General features: G+C 46.5%; 2 protein-coding genes and 1 long non-coding RNA gene across 3 annotated transcripts; 2 read left to right on the top strand and 1 right to left on the bottom strand.

Annotated features, from left to right (window-relative positions):
• The first annotated feature begins 288 nt into the window (after positions 1-288).
• Positions 289-2495, top strand: LOC124293467. The gene is made up of 3 exons (XM_046734345.1): positions 289-400; positions 1743-1832; positions 1954-2495. Exons 1-3 carry the CDS (start codon positions 289-291, stop codon positions 2493-2495), a joined length of 744 nt encoding a protein of 247 aa, XP_046590301.1.
• A 7217-nt stretch (positions 2496-9712) lies between these two features.
• On the top strand, positions 9713-15730 carry LOC124293466. The gene is made up of 5 exons (XM_046734343.1): positions 9713-12106; positions 12159-13053; positions 13200-15144; positions 15259-15386; positions 15600-15730. The coding sequence occupies exons 1-5, from the start codon at positions 9713-9715 to the stop codon at positions 15728-15730; spliced, it is 5493 nt and encodes a 1830-aa protein (XP_046590299.1).
• Positions 15731-23935: 8205 nt separating this feature from the next.
• Positions 23936-25323, bottom strand: LOC124293649. The gene is made up of 2 exons (XR_006903522.1): positions 24941-25323; positions 23936-24547 (listed from the first exon to the last, which is right to left on the bottom strand). It is a non-coding gene; the product is annotated as an uncharacterized LOC124293649 (long non-coding RNA).
• Positions 25324-25404: the final 81 nt, after the last annotated feature.

The following is a 25404-nucleotide window of genomic DNA, read 5'->3' as shown; positions in this document are numbered from 1 at the left end:
AAGTAGTGTCGGTACGGAAGCTTGAGATTAAGTCGGTACAAAGTGAGTACTAAAGACTACTTGTCGATTGCGACTTAGAAATGTCGATCAGCTCCATCATCCCCATGATAAAACGCGTAACAGCGCCCACCGCCATCCGGCCCGACTACCTCCGAGCACCTCCAACCTCCGTCGACCACCACCTCCCACCTCCGGCCACCTTCTTCATCATCGTTCACCGCGTCGCCGATCTACTGCTCCTCCACCCCCTCGTAGTCGTCGGCCGAATGGTTCTCCGCGACCTACGCTATGGACCTACGCCGATTTCCGCCAACCAACGCCAAACACTTCCGACTCCCGCCAACTAGCTACGACAACTCCTGCGACCTCCTACCTCCGCCAGACACATCCTATGTTGACTGTAATACATAGAGACAGTTGCCCCAATGGGCTTCGGTGTGCCAACTGAAAATCGTCGTGCGCCTGCGCCCCTCGAGATGTTTCAACCGTAGAGTTTAGAACTTATTGCTGAACATCTGAGAATTACCGATTTCGACATGATGCTGGCTGCATTCATTTTCCGAGTAACACAGTCTTTGCAATGGTAAGCCCAAGGCAGTACTTGGCCTGTGTGTACTTACCGACTTGTAGGCGATACAAAAAGTTGATAATGAGAATACATTTCTTCCAAAATTCATATCAAAACAGTGATTTAATTAAAGTATCGGTACCCGAGAAAAGAATGTATACACTGATCGTAAATAATAATAGATCAGATTTAATAATGATGCAGAGACCAAAAAGTATATATGTATATGCGGTCCATGTACGATATTAATACATATTATCCATTTACGATTAATACGTAATGCATACTATAAATTTTATAATTTTCCAGAAGACAAACTAGATTTTCTACAATCATACGGCTAAAATATAAGAATAAAAGAATTATTCATTTCAAAATGGGATTCTATTCGAAACGCGCTCGATGTATTCCATAACAATAATATTCATAATTATTCCAACAACTTTTCATCTCTCTCGCTCTTGAATGTTCATAGGCGTAGAGTCGAAACGCTGTTTTAGCTAGTCGCAAGTGAAGAATCTACGTTGGGTAGAGAAGCAGAATTGTTTTTCGAACAATGTTCGTATGGAAAAATATTCAGAGTAACTGTAATACATCACGGATGCACTAATTTTCATCGAGATGAAATGGTTGCTCCGTATATGAGACAGTATTTAACGCAGTGTCCTGATTTGAAGACCTAAAAAGGTGATTGTCGGCGATTTTTTATTTATGATAGGGAGAGATAGAACGAAGCTTCTTATAACTTCGAGTGTATTTTAACACACACTTGAAAGGTAGGACCAAAGATTTTTGTCATCCAACTGTCGCAGAACGGCAGCGTTACTAGCTGACCCGAAATGAAGAATATATCTTTAGTCAACGGCTGACCATCGAAGGGCCTAGCCGCTTGAGTCTGGAATCGACAGGAAAGACAAAGTGCGCATTTCTAGTCTGAAATGTAAAAACTAAAATCATTATACATCATATCATATCATCATACATCATACGTCATACATCATAGAGAGTATTAAAGTTCGAAACCAAAGTTTGGATGTTCGGATGTTCAGAAAGTGACGTCACTCAGAATTTTTTTTCTCTTGAAGTCATCGATCTATAGTAATCAGCTAGCCGAATTCCTCAGTCTGGAAACAACCGCGCAGTAGAGCGGACGGATGAGAATCACGCTCCGCAGATTTCGAGTACCGGGTTCTCTACCTCCGTGGTTCCTGCACTCCGGGTCCGCTTCCTGGTGCAACTCGAGTTCCACGACAAGCGCTCCGTGGTTTCTATGCTCCAGATCCGCTGCCTGGTGAAATTCGACTTCCAGGACAAGCGCTCCGTGGTTCCTGCGCACTAAGTCCGCTACCTGGTGAAACTCGACTTCAGGAACAAACGCTCCGTAGTTTCTGCTCTCAAGGTCCACTACCAGGTGAAACTTAACTTCCAGGATAAGCGCTCCTTGGTTCCTGCGAAGCAGGTACGCTACCTGGTGAAACTCGACTTCCAGGACAAGCATTCCGTAGTTTCTGCGCTCAAGGTCCACTACCAGGTGAAACTTGACTTCCAGGAGAAGCGCTCCGTGGTTTCTGCGCTCCAGGTACGCTACCTGGAGAAACGCGACTTTAGGGACAAGCGCTCTTACCTCCTACCACCTTCTACCACCTCCTTCGACCCCTTACCACCACCAAACACCTCTTACCATCTCCGACCACCTCTTAGCACGCCCTGCCACCTCCTACCACCTCCTACCGTTTCCGAACACCTCCAACCACCCAGTAACACTTTCTACCAGCTCCTATCACCTCCTACCACCCCCTACCATCCCCTAGCACCTAACGGGGTAGTGGGATGGTGGAGAGGTGGAGATTATTTCAATTCATTTTTCGCGCAAGCCCAACTTCAGTGGCTATCATTGTGCGAATATAGTTTCTATAGTTTTTTATAATTTGCTCAATCTTCTTGGTAAAATGTATCAATAAAAAAATTATATTAATCCTTACACAATATTTTTGAAGTGTTCTAGTACTGAAAATATTTATTAGTATTCGAGGTATAACCCGAGGTGGTTAGCGGTGGTCGTTGGAGGTAGTTGGCGGTGGTTAGAGGGGTTCACAGGTGGACGAGGAGGAGAACGAGGAAGACGAGGAGAATAAGGTGGATGAGGGTGACGAGGATTTGTGCACTGTGAGTATGTCATTTTCAAGTATTGAATACAGTAGCAGTAGGAGTAGGAGTAGGAGTAGCAGTAGGAGTAGGAGTAGGAGTAAGAATCGGAGCAGGATCAGGAGTAGATGTGGGAGTAACGAGTTGGTGTTAGAGTAGGTGTAGTAGTAGGAGTAGAAGAAAGATCGGGAATAGGAGTAGAAGTAGGAATATGAGTAGGTATAGGAGTAGAAGTAGGAGTAGGAGTAAAATTAAATGAAGGAGTTGGAGTAGGATCAGGAGGCGAAGCAGGAGTAGGAGTAGGAGTAGAAGTAGGAGTAGGATAAGAAGAAGGCGTAGGAGTAGGCGTAGAAGTAGGAATAAGAGTAGGATCAGGAGTAAAAGTAGAAGTATGATTAGGAGTAGGTATAAGAGTAGAAGTAGAAACAGAAGTAGGAGTTGGAGTAGGATCAGGAGTAGGAGTAGGAGTAGGAGAAGGAGTAGGAGTAGGAATAGGAGTAGGAGAAGGAGTAGGAGTAGGGCAGGGTAGGGTAGGGTAGGGTAGGGTAGGGTAGGGTAGGTTTGGGGGTAAGGTAGGGTATGGTAGGCTAGGGTAGGGCCAATTTTCGCCTAAAATGCGAAGGGTTAGCCTTACGTTTTCTTCATTCTTGGAGTAGAAAGTTTTTGGTCTATGATTCAATGTGATTGACCCTTACCTAATTAATTGGACCCTCAGGAACTCAGAAAACGCAGCGAAAAGAGCATAGGACGAACAGGAGAGAAGCGGCGAGCGAAATAGCACCTGCTGGAAAATGTCGAAAACACAGGATCTCGTTTTTTGGCTGTAACATTTGATGCAGTGACCGCAGCGTATTGGAACTGCGCCCGATCGATTTCTCTCGCAAAACTACGTCGGAATAGAGCGTGAACGAATTTATTCCAGCATTTTACAAAGTGGCGAAAATTTTCGCCAAAAATGCAAAGGGATTTACTGGTTTAATGGATTATTTTCATCTTGTCCATAACGATATTGGAAAACATTCTTACAAAACTGAAAATAAACAGAGCCTTAATTACTGAACCTTGGCCTAGTTCTATATTACTATTTAAGATCTAGGGATAAAAAATTAGAACGGAGAATAGAACAGAGAAAGACGGCGAAGACATTGTCAGAAAAAAAGCGAAAAAGAGAAGAAAAAACAAGAAAGCAGAATAAAGCTAAGAAAGCAGCATTATAGAAATTAGTTAGCCTTACTTTTTCTCCATTTTTGGGCAAAAAACTTTTGGTCTCAGATTCGATGTAAATGACCCTTATCTGACTAATTGGACCCTCAGGAACTCAGAAAACGCTGCGAAAAGAACGTAGGACCAACAGGAGAGAAACAGCGAGCAAAAAAGCACCTGCTGAAAAATGTCGAAAACACAGGTTCTCGTTTTTAGGCTGTAACTTTCGATGCGTTGATCGCAGCGTATTGGAATTGCGCCCAATCGATTTCTCTCGCAAAATTACGTCGATATAGTGCGCCAAAGAATTGGTTCCGGCACTTTTCAAAATCGCGAAAATTTTCGCCAAAAACACAAAGGGGTTAGCCTTACTTTTTTTTTGGGTAAAAAACTTTTGGTCTCAGATTCGATTTTAATGACCCTTATCTGACTAATTGGACCCTCAGGAACTCAGAAAACGCAGCGAATAGAGCGTAGGACCAACAGGAGAGAAACGGCGAGCAAAAAAGCACCTGCCGAAAAATGTCGAAAACACAGGATCTCGTTTATTGGCTGTAACTTTTGATGCGTTGATCGCAGCGTATTGGAATTGCGCCCAATCCATTTCTCTCGCAAAATTACGTCGAAATAGTGCATGAAAGAATTCATTCCGGCACTTTTCAAAATCGCGAAAATTTTTGCCAAAAACACAAAGGGGTTAGCCTTACTTTTTTTTTGGGCAAAAAACTTTTGGTCTCAGATTCGATTTAAATGACCCTTATCTGACTAATTGGACCCTCAGGAACTCAGAAAACGCAGCGAAAAGAGCGTAGGACCAACAGAAGAGAAACGGCGAGCGAAAAAGCACCTGCTGAAAAATGTCGAAAACACAGGATCTCGTTTATTGGCTGTAACTTTTGATGCGTTGATCGCAGCGTATTGGAATTGCGCCCAATCCATTTCTCTCGCAAAATGACGTCGAAATAGTGCGCCAAAGAATTGATTCCAGCACTTTTCAAAATCGCGATAATTTTCGCCAAAAACACAAAGGGGTTAGCCTTACTTTTTTTTTGGGCAAAAAACTTTTGGTCTCAGATTCGAATTCAATGACCCGTATCTGCCTAATTGGACCCTCAGGAACTCAGAAAACGCAGCGAAAAGAACGTAGGACCAACAGGAGAGAAACGGCGAGCAAAAAAGCACCTGCTGAAAAATGTCGAAAACACGGGATCTCGTTTATTAGCTGTAACTTTTGATGCGTTGATCGCAGCGTATTGGAATTGCCCCCAATCCATTTCTCTTGCAAAATTACGTCGAAATAGTGCGCCAAAGAATTGATTCCAGCACTTTTCAAAATCGCGACAATTTTCGCCAAAAACACAAAGGGGTTAGCCTTACTTTTTTTTTGGGCAAAAAACTTTTGGTCTCAGATTCGATTTCAATGACCCTTATCTGACTAATTGGACCCTCAGGAACTCAGAAAACGCAGCGAAAAGAGCGTAGGACCAACAGGAGAGAAACGGCGAGCAAAAAAGCACCTGCCGAAAAATGTCGAAAACACAGGATCTCGTTTATTGGCTGTAACTTTTGATGCGTTGATCGCAGCGTATTGGAATTGCGCCCAATCCATTTCTCTCGCAAAATTACGTCGAAATAGTGCATGAAAGAATTCATTCCGGCACTTTTCAAAATCGCGAAAATTTTTGCCAAAAACACAAAGGGGTTAGCCTTACTTTTTTTTTGGGCAAAAAACTTTTGGTCTCAGATTCGATTTAAATGACCCTTATTTGACTAATTGGACCCTCAGGAACTCAGAAAACGCAGCGAAAAGCGCGTGCGATCAACAGGAGAGACATTACGAAGGAAAAAGCACCTGCTGAAATATGTCGAAAACACAGGTTCTCGTTTTTAGGCTGTAACTTTCGATGCGTTGATCGCAGCGTATTGGGACTGCGCCCAATCGATTTCTCTCGCAAAATTACGTCGATATAGTGCGCCAAAGAATTGGTTTCGGCACTTTTCAAAATCGCGAAAATTTTCGCCAAAAACACAAAGGGGTTAGCCTTACTTTTTTTTTGGGTAAAAAACTTTTGGTCTCAGATTCGATTTTAATGACCCTTATCTGACTAATTGGACCCTCAGGAACTCAGAAAACGCAGCGAATAGAGCGTAGGACCAACAGGAGAGAAACGGCGAGCAAAAAAGCACCTGCCGAAAAATGTCGAAAACACAGGATCTCGTTTATTGGCTGTAACTTTTGATGCGTTGATCGCAGCGTATTGGAATTGCGCCCAATCCATTTCTCTCGCAAAATTACGTCGAAATAGTGCATGAAAGAATTCATTCCAGCACTTTTCAAAATCGCGATAATTTTCGCCAAAAACACAAAGGGGTTAGCCTTACTTTTGTTTTGGGCAAAAAACTTTTGGTCTCAGATTCGATTTAAATGACCCTTATCTGACTAATTGGACCCTCAGGAACTCAGAAAACGCAGCGAAAAGAGCGTAGGACCAACAGAAGAGAAACGGCGAGCGAAAAAGCACCTGCTGAAAAATGTCGAAAACACAGGATCTCGTTTATTGGCTGTAACTTTTGATGCGTTGATCGCAGCGTATTGGAATTGCGCACAATCCATTTCTCTCGCAAAACTACGTCGATATAGTGCGCCAAAGAATTGGTTCCGGCACTTTTCAAAATCGCGAAAATTTTCGCCAAAAACACAAAGGGGTTAGCCTTACTTTTGTTTTGGGCAAAAAACTTTTGGTCTCAGATTCGATTTAAATGACCCTTATCTGACTAATTGGACCCTCAGGAACTCAGAAAACGCAGCGAAAAGAGCGTAGGACCAACAGAAGAGAAACGGCGAGCGAAAAAGCACCTGCTGAAAAATGTCGAAAACACAGGATCTCGTTTATTGGCTGTAACTTTTGATGCGTTGATCGCAGCGTATTGGAATTGCGCACAATCCATTTCTCTCGCAAAACTACGTCGATATAGTGCGCCAAAGAATTGGTTCCGGCACTTTTCAAAATCGCGAAAATTTTCGCCGAAAACACAAAGGGGTTAGCCTTACTTTTTTTTTGGGCAAAAAACTTTTGGTCTCAGATTCGATTTCAATGACCCTTATCCGACTAATTGGACCCTCAGGAACTCAGAAAACGCTGCGAAAAGAACGTAGGACCAACAGGAGAGAAACAGCGAGCAAAAAAGCACCTGCTGAAAAATGTCGAAAACACAGGATCTCGTTTTTTGGCTGTAACTTCCGATGCGTTGATCGCAGCGTATTGGGACTGCGCCCAATCCATTTCTCTCGCAAAATTACGTCGAAATAGTGCGCCAAAGAATTGATTCCAGCACTTTTCAAAATCGCGATAATTTTCGCCAAAAACACAAAGGGGTTAGCCTTACTTTTTTTTTGGGCAAAAAACTTTTGGTCTCAGATTCGAATTCAATGACCCGTATCTGACTAATTGGACCCTCAGGAACTCAGAAAACGCTGCGAAAAGAACGTAGGACCAACAGGAGAGAAACAGCGAGCAAAAAAGCACCTGCTGAAAAATGTCGAAAACACAGGATCTCGTTTTTTGGCTGTAACTTCCGATGCGTTGATCGCAGCGTATTGGGACTGCGCCCAATCCATTTCTCTCGCAAAATTACGTCGAAATAGTGCATGAAAAAATTCATTCCGGCACTTTTCAAAATCGCGAAAATTTTTGCCAAAAACACAAAGGGGTTAGCCTTACTTTTTTTTTGGGCAAAAAACTTTTGGTCTCAGATTCGATTTAAATGACCCTTATCTGACTAATTGGACCCTCAGGAACTCAGAAAACGCAGCGAAAAGAGCGTGGGATCAACAGGAGAGACATTACGAAGGAAAAAGCACCTGCTGAAATATGTCGAAAACACAGGTTCTCGTTTTTAGGCTGTAACTTTTGATGCGTTGATCGCAGCGTATTGGAATTGCTCCCAATCCATTTCTCTCGCAAAATTACGTCGAAATAGTGCGCCAAAGAATTGATTCCAGCACTTTTCAAAATCGCGATAATTTTCGCCAAAAACACAAAGGGGTTAGCCTTACTTTTGTTTTGGGCAAAAAACTTTTGGTCTCAGATTCGATTTAAATGACCCTTATCTGACTAATTGGACCCTCAGGAACTCAGAAAACGCAGCGAAAAGAGCGTAGGACCAACAGAAGAGAAACGGCGAGCGAAAAAGCACCTGCTGAAAAATGTCGAAAACACAGGATCTCGTTTATTGGCTGTAACTTTTGATGCGTTGATCGCAGCGTATTGGAATTGCGCACAATCCATTTCTCTCGCAAAACTACGTCGATATAGTGCGCCAAAGAATTGGTTCCGGCACTTTTCAAAATCGCGAAAATTTTCGCCAAAAACACAAAGGGGTTAGCCTTACTTTTGTTTTGGGCAAAAAACTTTTGGTCTCAGATTCGATTTAAATGACCCTTATCTGACTAATTGGACCCTCAGGAACTCAGAAAACGCAGCGAAAAGAGCGTAGGACCAACAGAAGAGAAACGGCGAGCGAAAAAGCACCTGCTGAAAAATGTCGAAAACACAGGATCTCGTTTATTGGCTGTAACTTTTGATGCGTTGATCGCAGCGTATTGGAATTGCGCACAATCCATTTCTCTCGCAAAACTACGTCGATATAGTGCGCCAAAGAATTGGTTCCGGCACTTTTCAAAATCGCGAAAATTTTCGCCAAAAACACAAAGGGGTTAGCCTTACTTTTTTTTTGGGCAAAAAACTTTTGGTCTCAGATTCGATTTCAATGACCCTTATCCGACTAATTGGACCCTCAGGAACTCAGAAAACGCTGCGAAAAGAACGTAGGACCAACAGGAGAGAAACAGCGAGCAAAAAAGCACCTGCTGAAAAATGTCGAAAACACAGGATCTCGTTTTTTGGCTGTAACTTCCGATGCGTTGATCGCAGCGTATTGGGACTGCGCCCAATCCATTTCTCTCGCAAAATTACGTCGAAATAGTGCGCCAAAGAATTGATTCCAGCACTTTTCAAAATCGCGATAATTTTCGCCAAAAACACAAAGGGGTTAGCCTTCCCCTACGTCGGCTGTCACCTTGTCGTGGTGTAGGGGCTTGACGGCCGCGATGAATCTTGGGGATCCGACGCTCCGGGGCTTCAAACCTTGTGGCGGAAGTGACTCTAGACGAGCGTCCACTAAGAACAGTCGGCTCAGCCTCTTGGGGCTGGGTGTATGAATGGTGATCTGAATGGGCGATGCGTACATGGGATGCGGTTGGGGCTCCTGGGGCGATTTCTCAGAGACTAACCAAGGAAGGAGTAGTTGCCGACCGACCGGGGCTGCGGGTGAAGTCAGTACCTTTACCGGACCTCTGTGGCGTACTACGGGTAAACGTTAGTCCACGGAACCTCGGTTCCCTGGCGAAGGTCCCAGGAAACCACATGTTCAACGTGGGAGAACCGCTCCCTGCAGCTGACTGGAGCCAATCTGGGAGTCAAACCTGGTGCCCTGGGCGCATGCGTGGAGGATTACCTGGTCAGTATTTCCTCATACCCGATGTCCGGTAGGGCAAATCCGGCAAGGTCTTACTCGGCCGGTGGCCTACCCTGTTTCGGATTAGCAGGGGAATCCCCGGCCGGGCGACTGAAAAGAGCTAGGGATGGGGGGTTCGCATGGATAGGGCAGACCACCCGATAAACCGATAGCGGCTTCCATGCGAGGGGATAGGATTTTTTCCGGCGGGGAAAGATGCCACACCGCGGTGTGGCTGCCATGATGGCCGAACCGTCGTAATCAGACCAACACTTTAATATGGATAATTTAACATGGAGTAGGCAGAAGGTGAAGCAAGGAGAGGTGCAAGAGCACCTGAATAGCAAGGGCACGCGGGGGGACGCGAGGGGCAGGGGCGCGCGCGCGCGAGGTCAAGCACTTGTGCGGGGTATTAGCTGGCCCCCTCTCAAAAGCACGGAGCCGGGGGTTACGCCAGGGCAGGCACCTGCACCCAACGTTTTGGCGGAGACTGTGGGGGGAATCAATGCACCGTCACAGGTGGTGCCCGAAGAGACACCCACACGACACGAGCAGCAGCAGGGGAACAAACGAAAGGGGGACGAGCTAACGCCGCCCGAGAACGCTGCACTCTCGGACGGAGAGCTCTTTCTTCCGCGCAGACTCGAGGGAGAAGGGAAAGAAAAATCGAGGCACCAAGCTGCGACTGCCGAGGGGAAGGGGAAGGGAACGGCCAGCCCCTCAGGCGAGGAGGAGGCAGCACGTACGCTCCTGGGAGCTCGCCCGAAGCGCAAGAAGAGATGCACAGCTACCGTCAAGGGAACCTACCTGGAAGACGACTCCGAAGCAGGGGAGTCTGGTTCAGAGTGGAGCGCGCAGGGCTCGAACCTACGGCCAACAAAGAACCCTTCAGTGGGAAAAAGGAAGGCCAAAGCCGCGGCTAGGTCCCCAAAGAAAATTCCGCAGGGGGCAGGCCCTGTGGAATACAGGCTCATGACAGCATCGGACCTTGGGGCACAACTAATGGAGTGGCTCGAGGATATAGACGCCGTAAGGATGAGGTGCAAATCCATGCAGGGCAGGCTGAGTGGCGAAATAAAGAGAAAGGTGGGTTTGGCGAAGGAGGCCCTACTTACACTCACCGTGAAAGCGGAGGCAGCAGGTGACCCCGCTCTCCTCCAGGCGCGCAACGCGGACCTAGAGGCTCAGTTGCGTGATACCCGTAGGGAAAGGGACGAGCTCCAACGGGAACTCGAGAAAAATCGAGAAGGCCGAGAGAGGCCTCAGACGGAAATAGCGAACCGGGCGACATGCTCATACGCACAGGTTGCCAGCAGGGGCCCTGTGGCGAGAGCCGGCGAGCGACGGTCGGAAGCCGCCCAAACGACGATGGTGCTTGACCTGGGAGCGGCCACTAGGAGGAGCGAGGTGGAGGCCAATGAAGGGCCGACGACGGCGACATCAGCCGGTGCTTCGGAGTTCGAACTTCGCCTAACGGGATCCGAACTTCGACTCATCCCGGACAGTGACAGGGTCAGGGACGAGGAGATGGCCAGACAGTCCGCGGCCCTGAAACAGGTACGAGAGGAGGTGGGCAGGATATCCCTCCTGCTCCTCGATGCCTCGAGCAAGAGCGGAGCAGCTGACCAAGACCCTCTTGGTAAGGATACGGCACAACCTCGCGGCACGCAGGCCACCACGGAGAAACTGCAGAGGTCCTCGGGTGACCGGGGTGCGACCGACACTCCGATGGAAGTCGATGCCGGCGCCGATGCAGAGAACGGTAGGGGCGGCTGGAGTACGAAAAGGAAGAGAAAAGGAAAGCGCCTTGGCGAGGGAGTGCCGAGTGGGGCAGCAGTGGAAGCCACACAGACTGCCCCAACAGGGGCCCTGCGGCGTACCGGGGAGGACAGACCCACGGTGGCTCGCCGTAGAGCACCGAGGACAGCAGCCGTTGCTATCAAAAGCAGAGAGGAGAACACCCCGTATGCGGAAATACTCAAGTTCGCACGCGAGAAAATACAACTCGCGGAGCTTGGTATAGAGGAGACGAGGATGCGGCGGGCAGCTAACGGGGGGGTTCTCATCGAGATTCCTGGCCCCGAGAATACGAGGAAGGCGGACGCTCTAGCGGCGCAGCTGACCAAAGTAATCCTTGATAAATACGGCAACGCAGTCTCAGTGACAAGGCCGGTTATCAAGGGCGAACTGAGAGTCCTGGGCTTGGATGACTCAGTGTCCACCGAGGAACTGGCTCGCACCCTAGCCGAGCAGGGTGGCTGTAAGGTGGAGGAGGTCCGTGTAGGTGTCCCGAGGAGGACACCGAATGGACTATACAGCGCGTGGGCACAGTGCCCCCTGAGGGCAGCTGTGGCTGTCGCGAAGAAGGGCAAGGTGAGGATCGGTTGGACCACGGCCAGGGTAGAGCTGCTGGAGGCGCGCCCCAGGCAATGCTACAAGTGCTGGGGCTTTGGCCATATAGGGAGTACGTGCAAGGCGTCGACAGAGCGCCGGGCCGCGTGCTACAGGTGCAGCGCTGAGGGCCACCAGGCGAGAGATTGCACGGCCAATCCCAAATGCGCGGTCTGCGAGGGGAGGGGGATAGACAGCGCCCACAGGATGGGTTCGGGACGTTGTACATCCGTCGGCGAACGGGGTCGGAGGCCCGCGACTAATGCAAGCGAGAATGGTCAGGTACATACAGTGTAACCTGAACCATAGCAGGGGGGCTCAGGACCTACTGAAGCAAGTAGTGCTCGAAAGGGAAATCGACGTGTGCCTCGTATCCGAGCCGTACGCTACTCCGAGCGTGGCCACTTGGCTTAGCAGTGACGATGGCCGGGCGGCCATATACTGGAGGGCAGAGGGTAACGTCCGCGGGGGCTCGCTCCTCAAAAGGGGAAGAGGGTACGTGGCCGCTAATTTCGGGGATATAATTGCCATATCGGTGTATATATCCCCGAACATTCTGATAGCGGAGTTCACCGAGCATCTGGACGACCTGGCTCGGGTGATCCAGCTGGCGGGGAACAGTGGGAGGGGGGTACTGGTGGGGGGGGATTTCAATGCCCGCTCGCCGACCTGGGACCCGTCTGGGTCCAACCGAAGGGGAGAGCTGCTCGAGGAGTGGGCGGCATCATGCGGTGTACGTCTCCACAACACTGGGAGGACGGCGACATGCATTAGGGCACAGGGGTCATCCGTCGTCGATCTGACGTGGTCGTCAATTAATCTTGTACCCGTGATCAAGGGGTGGCGGGTGTTGGAGGAGACGGAAACACTATCCGACCACCGGTACATCTCGTACGAGGTCGGTACCCCTAGATGCGCAGAGCACAGGGGTAGAAAGGGCCACATGCGCTGGAACTGGTCGAAGTTCAGTCCGGAACATCTGACAGATGCTCTGTCCCTCACCCTTTCCTGGGGACCAACTGGAGGGGACTATACGACGCCAGAGGGCCTTGCAGGATGGATCGAGCGTGCCATGACGCAGGCCTGCGACGCAGCCGCGCCGAGAGCTCGCACGGGGAATCGTTCCAGGAAAGCGACATACTGGTGGAGCGAGGAGCTGGCCGACATACGCAGGTCCTGCATAGCGGCGAGGAGGCGCCTCGCTAGGGGAAGACGGACGGCTGATGACCGTCAGGAAAAAGAGGCCGAGTATCGGGCCGCCAAGAGGGTGCTCCGAGACGAGACGGCATAAAAGCGGCCAAGGCCAAGGCGTGGAGAGACCTCATCAGCTCCGTGGAAGCGGATCCATGGGGTCTCTCTTACAAATTGGTGCTAGGCAAACTGCGAAGCTCCCAAAGAGGGTTGACGGAGACGCTGGAGGAGGATACCCTCAGGAGCCTCCTTGATGCCCTCTTCCCGAGGGGTGATGGATGCGCTCCGAGGGCCCAGGGCGGCTGTCAGTGGGACGAACGGTGGGCGGTCACGGCGGACGAGGTTCGAGCTGCGCTTAAAAAGGCATGCTCGCGCAATGTCGCCCCGGGACCGGATGGCGTTAAGGGAAGTGCGTGGGCGAGAGTTCCGGAGGGAATGATCGCACTACTGTCGAGGAATTTCAGCCTCTGCCTGCGAGAAGGAGTCGTTCCGCTGCCATGGAAGAAGGCTCGACTGGTGCTCATCCCTAAGGGGGGAGCACCCACCGGACCTATCCCCAAAGTAAGGCCGATATGCCTCCTGAACGAGGTGGGTAAAATGTTCGAGAGGATCCTGGTGGCTCGGCTGGGCAAATGGATGGAGGGGAATCCTCGGGCGCGCTTGTCCGAGGACCAGTACGGGTTTCGGGAAGGGCGATCCACGAACGATGCTTTGCTAAGGGTGCGACGATTCGTGGAAAACGCCACGGAGAAGGGGGGCTACGCGGTGGCTGTGTCTCTCGACATCGCCAACGCATTCAATAGTTTGCCATGGCCGTCCATAAGGGACGCACTTAAAGACAAAGCGGCTCCGGAGTATCTTCGACGGGTCCTGGATTCCTACCTGTGGGACAGGCACGTGGAATACACAAACGGAGATGGAGAGCTGAGGAGTCTGGCAGTGACGGCCGGGGTCCCACAGGGCTCGGTTCTCGGCCCCCTGCTATGGAACTTGACTTTCGACGAGGTTTTGCGGGGGGAGGGGGTTGCAGACTGTGTTACTGTCTGCTACGCGGATGACACGCTGGTTTTGAGTTCCGCTGGGGATCCATCCACAGCGGTAGCACTGGCAAATGCGATGGTAGCCAGGGTAGTCCGGCGAATTTCGGGCCTAGGCCTCACGGTGGCGGCGAGCAAGACGGAAGCTGTCCTATTCTGGCGCGTGAAAAGGGGGGAAGCACCAAACACCCCAGACGTCAGAGTTGGCGCGGAGAGGGTGCTACTGTCGGGGTCCATGAAGTACCTGGGGGTGCGACTGGATCCCGGCCTGACGTTCAAAGCGCACTTCGCGTCCATGGAGACTAGGCTAGGGGGTGTCACGAGGACACTAGCGAGGCTGATGCCAAACCTGAGGGGGCCATCCGAATCTAGGCGTAGGCTTTATGCGCAAACTCTATTCGCGGTAATAATGTACGGCGCTCCGGTGTGGGGGGATGTGGCGAGGTCCTCAAAGTACATCCAGCGAGTAATTACGAGGTGCCAGAGAAGGATATGCGCAAGAGTAGTTGCGGCATATCGCACGGCCTCCTTCGTGGCCGTTTCGATGCTGGCCAGGACCCCGCCACTATATCTAGTGGCTGATGCGTACAAGCGCACATTCCATAGAGTGCGTGAACTGCGGTCGACCAGGACGTGGTCCCAGAGCATGGTCAAAGCGATTAGGGAGGAGGAACTGCGCGTAGCCCGCGAGCAATGGAGGGTGGACCTCGGAAGTGCGGGGCTCCCCAGCGAGAGGTTGAGGTTAGCTATCCTAGCGAACTGGACGGGATGGTTCGACAGGGCACACGGGAGCATGACTTTCCGTGTGACCCAAGTCTTGACAGGCCACGGGTACTTCGCGGATTTCTTATATAGAATAGGGAAGACGGAGAGGCCGACCTGCTGGTACTGCCGGCTGGAGGAAGACACGGTGAGCCACACGGTGGAGGCGTGCCCCGCGTGGAGAGACGAGAGGAATGCCCTAAAGCGCGCCGTAGGGGAGGATCTGACACCGCCTGGCCTGATCAGGGCTATGGTAGGGTCGAGAGAGGGATGGGTGGCGGTGGCTAGCTTCGCGGAGCGGGTCATGACGGCCAAGGAACAGCGGGAGCGGTTACGACAGCGAACGCGGCGCAGCGTGCACCGCGCGACCCGCTTGAGCGGGAGAAATGGGGGTGGTTCGCGTGTAAGCGTGGGCATGACGTAGGCTCGGACCTACACGGGCAGGGGTCCAAACGGATTTGCGGGACGGGACACCGGTCGACCTCAGCCCGGTCCTTTGGGTCGGGATCGTGGTTCGGAGGTGGAGGGGAGAGGAGGGGTGCAGGGCAACTTGGAATCTGGTGCCAGGATAGGTGAGACGCTAGGCGATAGGGTGACGTTAGGGTCGTTCCGGCCTTGCCCCCTCTTCTTCTTCTTCTTCTTCTGCCTCTCTCTCTTCGTCCCCCGGCCCGGGGACGGCGGATGTGACGGTCGCGCCGGATCCATCTTCCCCCGGATCCGCAAGGGCAGGGCGCTCGTTATCGCGAACATCGAGCACCGAGTGGGGGTCTCCATTCGCTTGACAGCTCCGTTAAGCGGAGCTCTCGTCGTAGCGGCAACAGAAGATGCCCCACCAGCGGGCAGGGTCGTCCTTCGCAAGAGGACACTGAGCGTAGGATGCAGCGGGGCGGAGCCGGGAGGCGCAACTCCCGGATAGGCGTTGAAGTAAGGTCCGCGCGTAACCGCGAAGGTGCCGGGGGGATCCCTGAGGTTATGCCTCGCGCGGTTCCGGGGAGTCCCCCCTACTCGTACCAGAGTGGCCGCTGGTTTTTTAGTGGGTGCGAGTCCCACACTACCCTGAAGCTTCTTGCGCGAAGCTCCAGGGTGTGCATAAGGCATTTTTACCAGCGTTATCAAAAAAAAAAAAAAAAAAAAAAAGGGGTTAGCCTTACTTTTTTTTTGGGCAAAAAACTTTTGGTCTCAGATTCGAATTCAATGACCCGTATCTGACTAATTGGACCCTCAGGAACTCAGAAAACGCTGCGAAAAGAACGTAGGACCAACAGGAGAGAAACAGCGAGCAAAAAAGCACCTGCTGAAAAATGTCGAAAACACAGGATCTCGTTTTTTGGCTGTAACTTCCGATGCGTTGATCGCAGCGTATTGGGACTGCGCCCAATCCATTTCTCTCGCAAAATTACGTCGAAATAGTGCATGAAAAAATTCATTCCGGCACTTTTCAAAATCGCGAAAATTTTTGCCAAAAACACAAAGGGGTTAGCCTTACTTTTTTTTTGGGCAAAAAACTTTTGGTCTCAGATTCGATTTAAATGACCCTTATCTGACTAATTGGACCCTCAGGAACTCAGAAAACGCAGCGAAAAGAGCGTGGGATCAACAGGAGAGACATTACGAAGGAAAAAGCACCTGCTGAAATATGTCGAAAACACAGGTTCTCGTTTTTAGGCTGTAACTTTTGATGCGTTGATCGCAGCGTATTGGAATTGCTCCCAATCCATTTCTCTCGCAAAATTACGTCGAAATAGTGCGCCAAAGAATTGATTCCAGCACTTTTCAAAATCGCGATAATTTTCGCCAAAAACACAAAGGGGTTAGCCTTACTTTTGTTTTGGGCAAAAAACTTTTGGTCTCAGATTCGATTTAAATGACCCTTATCTGACTAATTGGACCCTCAGGAACTCAGAAAACGCAGCGAAAAGAGCGTAGGACCAACAGAAGAGAAACGGCGAGCGAAAAAGCACCTGCTGAAAAATGTCGAAAACACAGGATCTCGTTTATTGGCTGTAACTTTTGATGCGTTGATCGCAGCGTATTGGAATTGCGCACAATCCATTTCTCTCGCAAAACTACGTCGATATAGTGCGCCAAAGAATTGGTTCCGGCACTTTTCAAAATCGCGAAAATTTTCGCCAAAAACACAAAGGGGTTAGCCTTACTTTTGTTTTGGGCAAAAAACTTTTGGTCTCAGATTCGATTTAAATGACCCTTATCTGACTAATTGGACCCTCAGGAACTCAGAAAACGCAGCGAAAAGAGCGTAGGACCAACAGAAGAGAAACGGCGAGCGAAAAAGCACCTGCTGAAAAATGTCGAAAACACAGGATCTCGTTTATTGGCTGTAACTTTTGATGCGTTGATCGCAGCGTATTGGAATTGCGCACAATCCATTTCTCTCGCAAAACTACGTCGATATAGTGCGCCAAAGAATTGGTTCCGGCACTTTTCAAAATCGCGAAAATTTTCGCCAAAAACACAAAGGGGTTAGCCTTACTTTTTTTTTGGGCAAAAAACTTTTGGTCTCAGATTCGATTTCAATGACCCTTATCCGACTAATTGGACCCTCAGGAACTCAGAAAACGCTGCGAAAAGAACGTAGGACCAACAGGAGAGAAACAGCGAGCAAAAAAGCACCTGCTGAAAAATGTCGAAAACACAGGATCTCGTTTTTTGGCTGTAACTTCCGATGCGTTGATCGCAGCGTATTGGGACTGCGCCCAATCCATTTCTCTCGCAAAATTACGTCGAAATAGTGCATGAAAGAATTCATTCCGGCACTTTTCAAAATCGCGAAAATTTTTGCCAAAAACACAAAGGGGTTAGCCTTACTTTTTTTTTGGGCAAAAAACTTTTGGTCTCAGATTCGATTTCAATGACCCTTATCTGACTAATTGGACCCTCAGGAACTCAGAAAACGCTGCGAAAGAACGTAGGACCAACAGGAGAGAAACAGCGAGCAAAAAAGCACCTGCTGAAAAATGTCGAAAACACAGGATCTCGTTTTTTGGCTGTAACTTCCGATGCGTTGATCGCAGCGTATTGGGACTGCGCCCAATCCATTTCTCTCGCAAAATTACGTCGAAATAGTGCATGAAAGAATTCATTCCGGCACTTTTCAAAATCGCGAAAATTTTTGCCAAAAACACAAAGGGGTTAGCCTTACTTTTTTTTTGGGCAAAAAACTTTTGGTCTCAGATTCGATTTCAATGACCCTTATCTGACTAATTGGACCCTCAGGAACTCAGAAAACGCTGCGAAAGAACGTAGGACCAACAGGAGAGAAACAGCGAGCAAAAAAGCACCTGCTGAAAAATGTCGAAAACACAGGATCTCGTTTTTTGGCTGTAACTTCCGATGCGTTGATCGCAGCGTATTGGGACTGCGCCCAATCCATTTCTCTCGCAAAATTACGTCGAAATAGTGCATGAAAGAATTCATTCTGGCACTTTTCAAAATCGCGAAAATTTTTGCCAAAAACACAAAGGGGTTAGCCTTACTTTTTTTTTGGGCAAAAAACTTTTGGTCTCAGATTCGATTTAAATGACCCTTATCTGACTAATTGGACCCTCAGGAACTTAGAAAACGCAGCGAAAAGCGCGTGGGATCAACAGGAGAGACATTACGAAGGAAAAAGCACCTGCTGAAATATGTCGAAAACACAGGTTCTCGTTTTTAGACTGTAACTTTTGATGCGTTGATCGCAGCGTATTGGGACTGCGCCCAATCGATTTCTCTCGCAAAATTACGTCGATATAGTGCGCCAAAGAATTGATTCCAGCACTTTTCAAAATCGCGAAAATTTTCGCCAAAAACACAAAGGGGTTAGCCTTACTTTTGTTTTGGGCAAAAAACTTTTGGTCTCAGATTCGATTTAAATGACCCGTACCTGCCTAATTGGACCCTCAGGAACTCAGAAAACGCAGCGAAAAGAGCGTAGGACCAACAGGAGAGAAACGGCGAGCAAAATAGCACCTGCCGAAAAATGTCGAAAACACAGGATCTCGTTTATTGGCTGTAACTTTTGATGCGTTGATCGCAGCGTATTGGAATTGCGCACAATCCATTTCTCTCGCAAAACTACGTCGATATAGTGCGCCAAAGAATTGGTTCCGGCACTTTTCAAAATCGCGAAAATTTTCGCCAAAAACACAAAGGGGTTAGCCTTACTTTTTTTTTGGGCAAAAAACTTTTGGTCTCAGATTCGATTTCAATGACCCTTATCCGACTAATTGGACCCTCAGGAACTCAGAAAACGCAGCGAAAAGAGCGTAGGACCAACAGGAGAGAAACGGCGAGCAAAATAGCACCTGCCGAAAAATGTCGAAAACACAGGATCTCGTTTATTGGCTGTAACTTTTGATGCGTTGATCGCAGCGTATTGGAATTGCGCCCAATCCATTTCTCTCGCAAAACTACGTCGAAATAGTGCGCCAAAGAATTGATTCCAGCACTTTTCAAAATCGCGATAATTTTCGCCAAAAACACAAAGGGGTTAGCCTTACTTTTTTTTTGGGCAAAAAACTTTTGGTCTCAGATTCGAATTCAATGACCCGTATCTGCCTAATTGGACCCTCAGGAACTCAGAAAACGCAGCGAAAAGAACGTAGGACCAACAGGAGAGAAACGGCGAGCAAAAAAGCACCTGCCGAAAAATGTCGAAAACACAGGATCTCGTTTATTGGCTGTAACTTTTGATGCGTTGATCGCAGCGTATTGGAATTGCGCCCAATCCATTTCTCTCGCAAAATTACGTCGAAATAGTGCATGAAAGAATTCATTCCGGCACTTTTCAAAATCGCGAAAATTTTCGCCAAAAATGCAAATAGGTTAGCCTTACTTTTTCTCCATTCTTGGAGCCGAAAATTTGTGGAAAATTTGAACGGATAGAAAAAAACTGACGAGGTCTACCTTCCTTTTTGTCGAACGGATAATTTTCCGTCATAGAATCAATGCGAACGACCCCTTTCCAGACTTATTGGAACTCTAGTAATACAAAAAGGTATTTGGAACGTCGTGGGACCAATATATGAGAAGATGCGGAAAAATTACGGAGAAATTCCAGCTGTTGTTATTCAATTTATTCAATGTTAGGTATAATAGTAATACAAGATTACACATCTCGAATCCTGCAGAGGTGCATTGTAGCTTTTAGCGTTGTAGGTACTCAGACTGGAACCCAAACTGCGCATACGAACAACATCAATAACTATTTCATACAACATTGTTCATATTTTGCTCAATGCAATATATATCGCAGTATCTATTCCATATAGAAATAACATACTAATTATATCAATGAGAATATTATTATAATAATTATTGGTATAAAATCATTAGTATAATGTACTAGTGTAACATAATAAATTTATAGTAGTTGGAAACTTGGTAAAGTAGTATACACTGACACCTGAACACTTGTACTACATTGAATAAACTGGAACTTGAACTTTGTCCCTAAGAGTTCGTGATTTTTCTTTCCCACCTCGTTAAAAATCCAGTGCAAATTTGATGTTTTTCAGCCGTAAGTTTTGATTCGTTGCAAAATTATTTGATACTGGGTGTGAATAAATCGATATCAGCATGTCCCGAAATCAGCCAAAAATTTGCGTTTCTCGGAGTTTGGAAACTTTTCGTCGTAAAATCGTTTTGCAGGACTCTTTTTAAATCAGATAATTCTAACCTTCAAAAATGCCGAAAAGACATTTAATAAAGCGTATATGTATAGGACCAATAGCAGAGGAATTACGAACAAAATCTTACGTTTTCGGCTGTACTTTGGATACTTCGCTCGCAGCGTATTCCACAAAACTTTTCTATAAGCTGTTTAAGTAGCTGTTAGAGATATAAGAAAAAAAATCTAATTCATTCTCATTATTCTAGAATCGTCATAAATGTAATGCAGTGAATAAAGTGTTAATATCTTTTTTATTTTTGTTTATTGTTCAGAAGAAAGGCCCTGGACACACCGCAACGTTTTCAGTGTAGACCATGCGGTAATAAACGTATGAAAAGGCATGATAATTATGCACGAGTGCACGATTCTGGAATAATGAGAATAAATTGGATTATTCTCTCACCTCAAAAAACTGCTAACGTTTAAATTGATTTCCTTTTTGCTTCTTCATTATCTCCGTTTGGTCAAATTTCGAATTAACAATCCTAGATTTTTCAATTCTTAGGATAAAAACGCAACACTACCGACCGCACCATATCTTCCTTCATCGAACATACGTCCAAAATGCATATGAATCGATGGGGAATATAGTGGTCAATAGGGTGCATATATAATATGACTTTATAGACAATGGATCCTGTCCAGAGTGTCAAAAAAAATGTCACTTCCGGTCAGTTTTTTCGAGGTTATCTTTCCTCATCGAACATACGATTAAAACTAGTACCGATCGATAGGGTAGGTCGAGTACTTGAAGAAAAAACAGAGGTGCCACCCTCCACCCTGTCCGAGGGGGGCGGCAGCCCCCCTAAGTGTACGCTTTTTTGGTCCATAACTTCCCTCATCGAACATACGATTTTCTTTTTTTTAAATTGAAGATTGAACCTCCCCGAATCTGAAAAAACTGCTTCTACTCCTTCTTTCACACTAGATCCTACTCCATCTACTCCTACTCCTGATCCTACTCCTACTCGTACTCCTGATCCTACTCCTTCTTCTACTCCTACTCCTGATCCTACTCCTACTCCATTAAATATCATAGAAATGTTATACTCACAGTGTACAAATCCTCCTCTTCCTCGTCTACCTTGTTCTCCTCGTCCACCTCCAACAACCTCCAGCTACCGCCAACCACCTCCAACAACCACCGATAACCACCTCGGGTTATACCTTGAATAGTAATAAACATTCTCGGTATAAGAACACATCGATAATATTGTGTGAGGATTTATATAATTAATTAATAAATCATTTATATAATTTTATTAACGCATTCATAGCTGCTGAATTTGTGCTTGCGCGAAAAATGATTTGAAATAATTTTTTGTAAACATGACAAGTATAAAAAATTTTAAGTAAAATATAAATACAATTGCCTTTAAATATTATAGAAATGTTTTAATCACCGTACAGAAACCCTCGTTCTCCTCGTCTACCTTGTTCTGCCCGTCTTCCTCGTCCTCCTCCTCATCCACCTTGATCACCCGCAACCACCCCTAACCACCTCCAACCACCTCTAACGATCACCGTTAACTACCTCGGGTTATACTTCGAATACTAATAAATATTTTTAGTATCAGAACACAACAAAAGTATTGTGTAACGATTAATACAATTTTTTTATTGACACATTACCGAGAAGATTATGAGATTATAAAAAATTATAGAATTTTATTAGCGCATTGATAGCTACTGAATTTGTGCTTGGGCAAAAAATGAATTGAAATAATCTTTTGTTAACATGACAAGTTTAACCAGAACTACGGAAAATTAGTCCTGAACGTTTAAAGTCACCAGGTGAAGGACCTGGACAGACAGAACTACGGAGCGCTCGTCCTGGAAGTCGAGTTTCACCAGGTAGCCGACCTGGAGCCTAGAAACTACGGAGCGCTTGTCCTGGAACTCGAGTTGCACCAGGAAACGGACCCGGAGCGCAGGATCTAAGAGGTAGAGAACCCGGTATTCTGCGGAGCGTGATTCTCATCCGTCCGCTCTACTGCGCGGTTGTTTCCAGACTGAGGAATTCGGCTAGCTGATTACTATAGATCGATGACTTCAAGAGAAAAAAAATTCTGAGTGACGTCACTTTCTGAACATCCGAACATCCAAACTTTGGTTTCGAACTTTAATACTCTCTATGATGTATGACGTATGATGTATGATGATATGATATGATGTATAATGATTTTAGTTTTTACATTTCAGACAAGAAATGCGCACTTTGTCTTTCCTGCTGATTCCAGACTCAAGCGGCTAGGCCCTTCGATGGTCAGCCGTTGACTAAAGATATATTCTTCATTTCGGGTCAGCTAGTAACGCTGCCGTTCTGCGACAGTTGGATGACAAAAATCTTTGGTCCTACCTTTCAAATGTGTGTTAAAATACACTCGAAGTTATAAGAAGCTTCGTTCTATCTCTCGCTATCATAAAAAAAAAAAATCGCCGACAATCACCTTTTTAGGTCTTCAAATCAGGACACTGCGTTAAATACTGTCTCATATACGGAGCAACCATTTCATCTCGATGAAAATTAGCGCATCCGTGATGTATTACAGTTACTCTGAATTTCTTTCCATACGAACACTTTTCGAAAAACAATTCTGCTCCACTACCCAACGTAGATACTTCATTTGCGACTAGCTAAATGAGCGTTTCGATTCTATGCCTACGATAATTCAAGATCAAGGGAGCAAATGAAAAGTTGTTGGAATAATTATGAATATTAATGTTATGGAATACATCGAGCACGTGTCGAATAGAATCTCATTCTGAAATGAATAATTCTTCTATTTTCATATTACAGCCGTATTATTGTAGATAATCTAGTTTGTCTCCTGGAAAATTATAAAATTCATAGTATGCATTACGTAATAATCGTAAATGGATCATATACATATATTAATATCGTACATGGACCGCATATACATATATACTTTTTGATCTCTGCATCATTATTACATCTGATCTATTATTATTTACGATCAGTGTATACATTCTTTTCTCGGGTATCGATACTTGAATTAAATCACTGTTTTGATATGAATTTTGGAAGAAATTTATTCTCATTATCAACTTCTTGTATCGCCAACAAGTCGGTAAGTACACACAGGCTAAGTACAGCCTTGGGCTTATCATGGCGAAGACTGTGTTACTCGGAAAATGAATGTAGCCAGCATCATGTCAACGACACTATTGACTCAAGAACCAGTTCTTGATAGAATCAATACGAAAATAGCCGACGGAGTTGTAATAAAGGGATGAAACCTAAAGCATTTGCCTTGCTTTTTTTTCATCTTGGGGCGAAGAACTTTTTGCCTCTAACTCGACTCAAACGACCCTGTTCAGACCAATTGAACTTCATTTGAGGTTCCCTGAGCAGAGCAAAAAAGGGGCTTCAAAGATCGTAGCACCAACAGCTCAGAAAATACGTAGAAAATAGGAAAGAAAGATGAATTCGTTCATTGATTTATTTCAGTACGAGTTACATCAAATGGTAAGAATACAACATTTTACATATCGATTCCTGCAGAGAGCTGTTGCACCTGCACACAGGCCGGAGCTCAGACTCTACTTACAACTTCAAGAATAACTATCTCATTTAATATTTTTCATATTCTGCCTGAGATTATATTAAATATATCGCACTTCTTCTTCATCGTGGTATAGTGAGATTTGTTGTGTAATGTTTCATCATTTTTTTACATTTGTTTTTGTCTTCCACCACAATACTATTTAGCAACTTGTTAAAGTACTACACATCAACACCAGACATCTGTACAACGATTAAGACATATTGAATAAACCGAAACTAAAATTTTGGACCTATGAGTTTCTGATTAATGTTCCTCTCCTCTTTAAAAAGTTGGTGCAAATTTTATGAATTCTTTTTGGCCATCACTCTTGTCCCGTGGCTTGCTCATCAAACGCTCACGAGCCCGCTCAAGCAGGCAGGCATGTGTTCAGATGAAGCATCAAAATCACAAGCAATCCGTCAGTCAGTCTGTATTTTTGGAAGACCTCCTCGGCTCAGATGGTCTCCCGGTACTTTTTGATTTCTTCCGGTACCTAGGAATCGATTTGTATAACCCTTTTCTGATGAATTATTCGACACAGAAGATTCCAAGCTTTCGGAAGATTTTGCAACCAATCATCTATTTGTTTTGACATCTATGTCAAATTCCAAATCCACGTGTCGGTACTTTTTGGGTTTACACGCTTTTCACTTAACAATAACAAAAATATTTCATGCGAACTTGTAATAAATATTCCACAAAAGATATTTTTATATAACTAGCTCGGTAGGATTATGTGTACTAGGGTACTGTAGCCGCAGGTTATTTATTTTTTTCGATTTCACGGCAAAGTTTTTTTTTCATAAGATTGTAATCGTCTGTTGATAGTTTACTATTGTTTTTAGAGATTGTAATCACATATTTATTGAAAAAAAAATGTACTTACGATCCGCAAAAAAATCACGGTCTGTACCACACACTGGTCTGACAGACCGATTTTAGGTTAAACAACCGTCCTGTCCAGCTGCTATTGCGTCACTGAACTTGGTTCAATGCCGGGTAAGTTGGGGCATCTCCTAAACTTTTTTTTACCGCATAGGCCGACGCGCTCTGTTGTACTGATAAAAAAGTTAGCGTACTGTGAAATCCGCTGTCTGTCCCTCGGACCGACGTATGGTCTACTAGGGTTAATTGTTTATAAGTATTCTGTAAATTTAGCCATTTGCTGCTGCCTAATTATCGAGACAACTGTAATAAACCAGAGCACAGGCTTGAAGGTTGTATCGGTGTAGGTCCTAGAACGCCATTACAGGCCGCATGTGCCCCCAACCAAACTTTGGATCACGGCCCTGGCCGAGCAGACGACATTTTCAGCTCGTACTATGCATAGGGTGCGTTCCAAAACTAACT

The sequence above is a fragment of the Neodiprion lecontei genome, chromosome 3, assembly GCF_021901455.1.
Source record: "Neodiprion lecontei isolate iyNeoLeco1 chromosome 3, iyNeoLeco1.1, whole genome shotgun sequence".
Classification (NCBI taxonomy): domain Eukaryota; kingdom Metazoa; phylum Arthropoda; class Insecta; order Hymenoptera; family Diprionidae; genus Neodiprion; species Neodiprion lecontei.
The sequence above is the reverse complement of the archived record's forward strand: the minus strand, read 5'-3'. Positions and strand labels throughout refer to the sequence as shown.

Excerpts from the sequence above, each read along its gene's own strand:
- LOC124293467 (XM_046734345.1), top strand. The coding sequence starts at position 289 with ATGGACCTACGCCGATTTCCGCCAACCAACGCCAAACACTTCCGACTC. Across the intron at positions 401-1,742 it reads AGACACATCCTATGTTGACT|ATTTCGAGTACCGGGTTCTC; the intron begins GTAATACATAGA and ends CACGCTCCGCAG. Across the intron at positions 1,833-1,953 it reads TCCACGACAAGCGCTCCGTG|TTTCTGCTCTCAAGGTCCAC; the intron begins GTTTCTATGCTC and ends AACGCTCCGTAG.
- LOC124293466 (XM_046734343.1), top strand. The coding sequence starts at position 9,713 with ATGGATAATTTAACATGGAGTAGGCAGAAGGTGAAGCAAGGAGAGGTG. Across the intron at positions 12,107-12,158 it reads ATGCAAGCGAGAATGGTCAG|CAAGTAGTGCTCGAAAGGGA; the intron begins GTACATACAGTG and ends GACCTACTGAAG. Across the intron at positions 13,054-13,199 it reads AAGACGGACGGCTGATGACC|GCAAACTGCGAAGCTCCCAA; the intron begins GTCAGGAAAAAG and ends AATTGGTGCTAG.